The sequence below is a fragment of the Myxocyprinus asiaticus genome, chromosome 43, assembly GCF_019703515.2.
Source record: "Myxocyprinus asiaticus isolate MX2 ecotype Aquarium Trade chromosome 43, UBuf_Myxa_2, whole genome shotgun sequence".
NCBI lineage: Eukaryota > Metazoa > Chordata > Actinopteri > Cypriniformes > Catostomidae > Myxocyprinus > Myxocyprinus asiaticus.
The window spans coordinates 13,543,331-13,552,724 of NC_059386.1; the positions used below are offsets into that span (position 1 = coordinate 13,543,331).

Genomic DNA, 9,394 nt, shown 5'->3' on the forward strand with positions numbered 1-9,394 from the left:
ATAATTTTCTTAATCTGTGTTCATGTATTTTTTCTAGTAAATCTATCTTAACATCCTCAAAACAAGATACATTTACTTGAGAAGCACAGTTGCATACTATATTAATATTTCAGAGAATATATCTTGAATTCAGTCTATTTTTCTCATCCTTTTAGCAAATTGTCTTTTTTTTCTTGTTTTAAACATAAATCTAACAAAACTTTGCAAGGTTTATGCTTGCAAATAATAATAATAATAATAATAATAATAAAACAACAATTTGACAGTGTGGTATAAGTCATCAACTTAATTTAAGATATACTCTCTAAAAAAACAAACAAACAAAAAAAACCTTATAATTGTACAGGGAATGTATCTTGTTTAAGGATTAGATATTTTTACTGGAAAACAAGACAAACAATTTTAAGAAATTGATTTTTTCGGTGTTATTTGTTCTCTGGTTTGAAACAGTTTCCCGTCTTTTTATATACAGTATACTGTATATGCATATACTTTACCTTTCCATCCCTAGTTTAGTCTAGTTCTCTAGTTTTTAATTCATGGACTCATTCTGAACCGCTAACCAGATTTTGCAGAAACATTAATCTCTAACAGGCACTCTTGTCTGCTGGAAGGATTAGCCCATTTTCATTATTTAGAGGGGTCAAAGGTACTGCTCAACACCAATTTGTTAACTAAAATTTGTTGAGTCTAATGATGATTAATTCCTTTGTTGTAGGCCTTCCACTGTTATACTGAAGCAAAGTTCTTTTTTATTTTATTTTTTTTTAAAAGCAATTAGAGCTATTTTAAATCCACGAAACACATCACGGGCTGACAGGTTAATCTTTTAATGCAAATGTGACAACATAATGTACAATACGCCAAAATGTGATGGTACTGGCCTAATTGCTCACAACTAAAGAGAATTAATATTGAATGAGGTGCTTTCACAAACACGTTTGATGATTTCAGCATCTCCATGCCTTACACATATGCACACGATAGCCCCAATGGGTGAGACTGAGTGATGCCCCTTCCCTTATATGAGTATTTTATTTTTTATGAGATCATGTATAGAGGTAAAAGCGACAATGTAAAAATTAATGAAGGGTTTGGTAATATGGCTCTTCAACTGCAATAATGAATTTAAAAGGAACTGGAAGCATATGTCACCTATTATAAATATTAAGCATCTGTTCTTCTCTGAACATTATAATCTAGTGTCGTGTATAGTATAGCACAATGCAGAAGCCAACGCACCTCTAAGAACTCAATGAGATCTGCTATACCGTGAAGCTATCATCTAAATAACTGGATTCAAGAGGCCCTTCATCCTCAGTCGAGCCTTATTTAGTTCTGTCGATAAAGACCCTTTGCTGCTCCAAATCGATTGAAGAAGACATTAGATCTTGGCATTATATTTTATGATGAAAGATGGCCAAATTGTACGTCAGTTTAACGGAGAACCTCCCTCAAGGTGAGGTCAGAGGACAGTCTCTCTTAAGAGTCTCTTCCACACCTTTACGCTACTTGTGATTCGCAACAGAGGCGATGTAAGGCATCAGTAGAACACTAGTTTTCAAGACAGGAGCAATCTGAACTGTGTGTTTGAATCTAGTCTGTTGGCTTGATGTGAAAAGCCTGTAAATCAGGTGTGCACACGGAATACCAAATCGCTGGAGAGAGAATAGAACTCATCAATCATGGGTGACGTGTGCTTTGCTGCACGGGAGGGAAGCCAAACCACATTAGCGTTGATGCAGCAATGCCGTCGTATGGAGGACAGTAGGGGGAAAAGGAGGCAAACAATTCAAAATTATAGACTACTAACCCTTGTGCTGTGTTGATATATTTTACCTAATTTGGTGTTCCCAGTCAAAAATGACCGGCCTATTAAATATTGCTTATAAATCTCTCGTTATGCTATATTATCACCAAATATTGTATTAGATCTTTTTGTCAACTTGTTTTCTTTCAATTAGCACAGGTTTTGTATTTCTTTTTGGAGCTTATTGATCATAGGCCTCATTGGCCTGAGATTATGCACCTCTGTTTTTGAGTGAAAAAAGCATTATTTGTGGATAATTTTGGCAATATTAAATAAAATATGAAAACATTCTGTACTATTTATCACACTAGTGTGCTTTAATGTTTAACCAGGAAGTTTGTTTTGAAATGCTTTTATTTTGTACAAAATGGCACAAAGTCACACTTGTGTTCCTGGTCAAAAATGACCGGCCATTGAAAATGAATGGGGGACATCAAAAATAAGAGAAAAATTTAGTGTTCAGGAGCATGTTCATCATGTTCACATGTGCATGTGTGCATGCAAACATAAAGGCCTTGGACCTGTGCACGCACACATACACACACACACACACACACACACACACACACATGCACACTACACGCACAAACTCTTTTGAGTATTACACGCATTCTTTTTCACAGAGATGAACTTTATCCTACCCTAAACTGCATCCAACATCCATTCATCCATCCAACATTACCACACACACACACAAGTTTTTGACCAGTAACACCAAAAATGTAACAAGGTGAAGGTGTGATACTCTGTGTGAGCAAAGTCAGTTTTAGTCCAATAGGATAACATTAACTAGCATTTTCAGGCAAAAGAAAATCCTCTTCGGGTCAAAATGACCAGAACAAAACATAAGGGTTAATGGAAAACATGAAATAGGTCAAGTAAGTACACACTGCATGAGACAGTTTGATGATTATGTACTTGATTGAATAGACTTGTTTGAAGCTTTAGGCAATCCCTGCTGGACAATCCAGTTACGCTGGTAGCTGTGTTTTGGAACATGGTAGCTGGTCTAAGATGGTCATTAGCTGGTTCATGCTGATAGACTCTCTTGGACCAGCAACAAACCAGCTACCAGTCAGTCAAACCAGCTTCAGGTGGCCAAGCTGGTTTTTGAAACAAGGTGGATGGTCAACCTGCTTGGACGAGTTAAAGACCAGCTAGGATCAGCGAATGACCAGTTTAGACCAGCATAGACCTGCAAGAAACCAGCTCCCAGCTGTTCAGACCAGCTGCAGGTAGTCAAGCTGTTTTTTGTAAAAAGGTGGATGGTCAAACAGCTAATGACCATCTTGGACCAGCTAATGACCAGGTTAGACCTGCAAAAAAATAGCTACCATGTTCCAAAACACAGCTACCATCCTAAGCCAATTTTCCATTATGCATGCCTAAAAAAGGACTAAGTGGATACAATGTGACACAATGTTTTGTAAAAAAAATTCTTCTTCTTCTGTTGCCAAGACCTTTCATCACATAATGGCACAAAGTGGATGCACGCTGTGTATGAGACAAAAGCGATTTACACATTAAAAAGAAAAAAAGTCTTTTGACTTCAGGAAGTCACAAAGGAAAACATGTCAATCTGCTGGACTCTGAAGTGCACCTCTGATCTCTCAAAAAATGATTTGAGTCGGAAGATCAGAGAATGGACAGGGGCCCATGTGGAGAGGTCAGCATCACTGTCAGAATGTTACGCTGTTTGCCTTTGTGCTCTCACCCGCCTTTAAAGTCCTCTCCTCCTGCGACTTGCCTGTTTACCTGTCTAGCATCATGCCAATCAGTCTGCTAGCCTGTCTACCTAACTTTCTTGTTTCACTCAGGCCTGTCTTGCTTGCTACCAGCACATACGCCCCTATCATGGCTCTGCCAGAGGCACTGTCTGCATCTAATGACACCTTCTTGCACTACTGACAGGCAGCCCTAGGGACTAATGGTAGCAGCTTCCCCTTGGGAAAGGCATGAACACATGTAAGTATAGCAAAGCACACAAACTACAGACCAAACCAGCTGCTTAAAGAGCATCAATTGACCCCAGCTGTTAACACAAACACACACACACACACACTCACATCAGTATGACAGACTGACACACTGTGAAAATTAGTATTTTGTAAATCGGTACTGCAGATTCTGTTGTAGAACAATAGGGAGAATCTAAAAATGAGGGAAAGATGGTTCAAGAGGAGAGGATGAGTCTAAAGCAACAATAAGAGGATAAAAAATTGGTATAAAGTGAAACATGGAGAAGACGTTTAAAAAAGAGCTCTTGGAAGACAAAGTGGGGTGTCATTAAAGACATTTTGTAGGCTCTTGAAGAAGATCATGAGAAGCAGAAAACAGGAAATAGAGTAGAGAACCATCTTTGCTCCCTTTCACTCTAACTGAACATGGATCAAACAGTGCTTAAAGAACAGATTAATCAAAAAGAGTCTGGATTAGAAGGATGGTTAGGCTTTTTTCACTAACAGGATGTGTTCGAAGTTTCCCAAAGACTGAACCATTCCATTTTGGTCTTTGGAGTAGTTGGGCATACATATTATTTTACAGGTGATAACAAAATAATTGTGACACAGATGTCTGGTTAAAAAAGAGAACAAGCAAGAACCTGCCTGATAGATCATACATAAAACCATCCTATCCACTTCAAGTAAATGCCTCACAGGAAGAACAAGGCATTGCAGGTAGACCTTACACTGTAGTCTAGATATACTGTACATAATGCCATATCATAGCCCAAAATACAATTGTCCATAATATTGTCTGTACTCATGTTACCAGAACTACTATCAGAAAATGGCTATAATACAACAAACACAAAAAAACTAAATGAACAGGATTCATAAATACCCAATATACGATTTTAAATTAGCATCTCGTCAAAGGCTAAACAAACACAAATTGTGCCAAACACATACAGTATCAAAACATATCTACTAAAAGATATCCCTGCTAAATACATCTCCCACCCATGCATGCACTTTAATCTGACAGATAAAATGCTCTAAAAATGGCACCAATCAGCATTTGTGCAATGATTTAAAGACAAGAAGTTGAAGAATTTACCTCTATTGCCCATCAAACCAAATAGATTTGTAATTTAAGAAGCAGGGGTTTTGTGTCATACCTCACATTCTCTGGAGCCTGAGATGGTGTATGTGCATGGTCCAGTACCATTGACCAGCACATCGGTGGCCTCCGAGTTATTAGGCTTGTAGTCCACATAGTACTCCTGCAATGGTGTGCTGAGTGTGCGCTCAGTCTCCCGTGACTTTTTTCGGCGTTTGTGAGCAGCAGCTGAGTTCTCCTGGAGCTGCTTAACACTGCTTGGGTAGCGCTTCCATGAGACATAAATCACTAGGAGGATCATGGCAACAGACAAGAAGAGTGCAACACTTCCTGCCACTATCTTGTGGAAGGATACCGGCTCAAAGTCTTGCTCAGGTGGTGGAACAGCAGGCTGAGAAGGTGCTAAAGAGGTTGTTCCTTCCAAAGATGAACCCTTGCCCCTTCTGCTGTCTCCAGGTTTGATAGTTGGGATGTAAGAGCTAGCAGGGGTTTGGGCAAAGACAACGAATGGGGTAGAGGAAGCAATTCCTCTTGATGGTGTAACAGGGGCAATCCTGCAAACTCCATTGGCGTCAACAGCATCCATAACCTTCTCACCTTGAACTTCTTTAGGCAATGCACAAATCATATTAATCTCCTTGTTGCCACGGAAGTTTCTCAGCCAGGCTACTAGGGGACACACAACTAGTCCACAGTCCCACATGTTTCCTGCCAGACTAATTGTGGTCAGAGAGGCCCAGGCGTCTACAGCCTCCTGAGACACATTGACAAGCTTGTTTGAATCCAGGTTAAGCATCTGCAGGTTGGGCATGGCCCGGTACACCTCTGCATCTATCTCCTGCAGGTCATTTCCTGAAAGGTCAAGCTTCTGCAAAGATGACCAGGTCCAAGTAAGGCCTTCACTCATGGTCCGAATGCGGTTCCACTGTAGGTAAAGAGACCGTAAATTGTAGAAGCGTGGAAAGTTGAAGAAGTTGATTTTGGAGAACTGGTTATGTTCGATATGCAGCTCAGTTAGCTTCAAGAGGCCAGACATGGAATTACGGGTGATGCTGCGCAGACGATTGTAGCCAAGGTCAAGAAACTCAAGATTACGGCAGTCCTGAAAAAGGCGTGAGGGAAGGTTTTTCAGGGAGTTAGAGCGCATGTGCAAGCTGAGTAGCTTACGCAGTCCCTGGAACTGGCCTGGCTGAAGAGCCTGTAACTTGTTATAAGAGAGGTCCAGGTTCCTCAAGTTTGGTACCAGGTGAAATGTGGTGTTATGGAGCAGCGTGATCTTGTTGGAGCTCAATATCAGCTCTTTGAGCCTCCGTATCCCTTGAAAGGCGCGAGCATCCACATTGGCAATGTAGTTGTGGTCCAGGTACAGCCAAATGAGCTGGTTGAGGCCAACAAATTGGCCTGCTTTTAGGCTTGCCAAGCTGTTATATCGTAGAGACAGACCCTGACAGCCACCAGAGAGGTTCTTGGGAACATCACGGAATGCGCTAGACTCACAGTATACGATCTTGCCATCACATCGGCAGCTCCGAGGGCAAGGACGATCACCAAAGCAAGGGGTGGCGGAGAACCATGCCTGCATTAGCAGTGGCACCATGAACCAGTGGTGCCTCATTGCAAAGCCTGAAATTGACAAAAAAAGAAAAATTAAGTAACTGCTTACTGTGATAACCAAATCAAGCTATTTAAAGGGATAGTTCACCTGCATATAAAAAGTCTGTCATCATGTACTTATCCTCATGTCTTTTGAACTCCTTGTATAAACTTTCTTTCTTCCATGTATCACAAAAGGAGTTTTTATAGCTACTGTACAACTTGAGAAGTCTTGAGAAGTTTAATGTATACTGTACTGCTAGTACAATCATATCTGTTATTTTGCAGTTCCAAAGCAAAGATTAACAAGACTAATTAGAAAAGAAAAGTTGTAATTGTGTGCTGTGATTATACACCCTTGAAGTATTACATTTATACAGCAATAATATACCACGTGGGACCCAATTAACAGTGGTGATTGTTTAAATCAATCCAGTCATGGCATGTTGTTTAATTCTCCTCTCTGGCAATGTTAAACATGCTATCAGTGCAAGCCAGTGCTGCAACAAGCTTGGACATGAGCCCACTACAGCATGAAAGGATATGTCCTGAGAGATATGCCTCAGCCATCCTATTAGTCCCTAATTATAATCTAAATGATTGTTAGTCAACCAAATCGGTTATATTTTCCTGGCTGTTCAGTGACTGTGCTGCCAGCCTTTGTCCATCTCACCTTAATGTGCAGAGGAAAACCAAGGTGATGTTCTTGTCAAAATAAAAGAGGTGGGAGGGATGAAGTGAGGCTTTGTATCAGCAGTGAATCCACAACTAAACATTCGCTCTTGAGGTCAGAGGTCTGGTTAAATACACTCGTTCTTCGTGCGAAGGTCTCTGCCTAAGCCTAGATTTATTTTTCCATAATGGGATTTTTTTTCTTTTGTGCTTGATCTTTCTGACAGTCATAGCCAAACTCTGTTGCTGAAAAAGGGTTTTAAATGCCATGCCTGATGTAAAAACTTACCAAACAATTTCACAAAGCTGGCTAGGAATAACAGTCTGAATTGAATATCATAAGGCATTATCAGTCTGTATCAGCTGAAGAAGGAAGTGGGCATGGGATATTAATATCTTCATAACAGGAATTCATACAGGTGGTTATGAAATATAACAACAACCAAAATGCCACAATTCAAACATGTAATGCTTTGGCTGAATTTACAGTACTATGTTAAAGAAAATCATAAATACAAAGCAAAAAGATGCTCACATCCATGAGCATACACTTACCAACAACTGATATGATCAGGCTGCAGTCACAATAAAGCAATTACGTCACTGCCTTCAATTCATATCAGAAATACAATTAGACTGTATCAGTTTAATGACATTTACTAATGAAATGATGCTGATAAAGTTAATGATCCGAGTTAAGTCAAATTAAAATTTATTTGATACAAACTTACACTGCCACTTTTCTTATTTTAGAATACAATTTTGGTAAAAATTCATATTGCCTCTATAGACCTACATATACCCCTTGCAGTGATGCTCCAAAATTTTGCAAGGTTGATTATTTTATGTTTGCTGTCAAGATCTCCCACTACAGTGGCTCAAAGCGGTGAGCATAGCTCATCATTTTACGAGCTGTGGAAGGCCATCTCGCCGCGCGGTGCTAACGAATAACAATCAGAGCAGGTCGCATATATGTCAAATAGCCCTTGTAAAATGATTGAAGGCACATTTATAATCAAGCACTCTAACGCGGCCATGAAAAGGTCTGCAGTTTACAGTTAACCTCAGTACATTGTTAAAATAATGGTCCAAGAAAGCGCGAAAGAAGACTATAAGAAACGCATATAATTCTGGCAAAATATTAATCAATTTTAAAGCTGTGCAATAGGCATATGCGTCTGTTAATAAATGCAAAATGAACCGATTAGAACCCATATCTAAGCAGGTTTATCGTAGGATATAGCCGCAAATATCAATTTTCTATCTCCAAACTATCAATAATGCACAAGCACGCGCTGAAAAGTTGCCTCGCCTCCAAAAACAAGGTCCGATTTACATTCCAGTGTCAATCAATGATCTGGCGTCGGTCTGCTCTTTAAAGCAGTGAGGGATGGAGAAGCCCATCGAATAAACGAATGGACGGATGCACTTGACTGTATAGCTCACCAGAATCATCCATAGTAAATTGCAGAATGCAAGGTCAGATTTGAGCTAGAAATATGCACGTTAATCAAATGCAAACAAACAAACAAACATGCAAATTGTCCTAAAATATCATACGCATTGACATGCATGCAATATGCAAATCATGAGAACATTTTATGCATATCTCTCCGTAGTTTCAATGCACGGACATAATTTGGATGACAACTGTACAATTAAAAGAAAAGCTTTAACTGCAGGGAATGTGTCTTTCTTTAATTTGTCCTTATTAACTGATGATCTATAAATACCCGCTGTGGTTTCCATGTCTGCAAAAAAAAAAAAAAAAAATCTTTAGTTTCGCAGTTCACTCGGGTCCGAGTGATCTTCCGTAAACTTACCCATCACCGCGTCTCAGTCAACTCCTGGCCACAGGTTTTACAGCTTTCTATCGCGCGACACCCGAAGCGGCATGGCACGCGCTCTCTTCAGATGCTTAGGTTCTTACAAAAGGCGCACGTTCCCGCCTGCAGTCCGCAGAGCAGGCGCGGGAAACCTTCCTCGTATCCGTTGATGCCAGTCTCTCGCGACTGACCACTGACCATGTCTTTCAATTCCCCTCCAAAGCAAATTTAGATACGTCGGGTGTTCAGAATAAACATCCACTCGAATAGATCAAATAAGCTGAAATCCTAAAATTATATAAAAACAGAGCAAGAAACGCGCGATTCCAAATCCAAGTTATCTACCACAAGTCAAACTTGTGGAAATCCCAGCAATTCCTCTCCGCTTCATTATATTCCATCGTTGCGTACTGCGCAAATACTGTCTTTA

The 9,394-nt window shown here is 39.9% G+C and overlaps 1 protein-coding gene across 1 annotated transcript in view; it reads right to left on the reverse strand.

Moving 5' to 3' along the window:
• Positions 1-9,060, reverse strand: part of LOC127434011 (leucine-rich repeat transmembrane neuronal protein 4) — a 170,635-nt gene extending 161,575 nt beyond the window's left edge. The window contains exons 1-2 of the mRNA XM_051686430.1: positions 8,962-9,060; positions 4,932-6,496 (exon numbers count right to left, since the gene is read on the reverse strand). Of these exons, the coding sequence (XP_051542390.1) occupies positions 4,932-6,496; positions 8,962-8,965 (1,569 nt within the window). The 5' untranslated portion in view covers positions 8,966-9,060. The remainder of the gene's footprint in view (positions 1-4,931; positions 6,497-8,961) is intronic.
• Between the last annotated feature and the right edge of the window lie 334 nt (positions 9,061-9,394).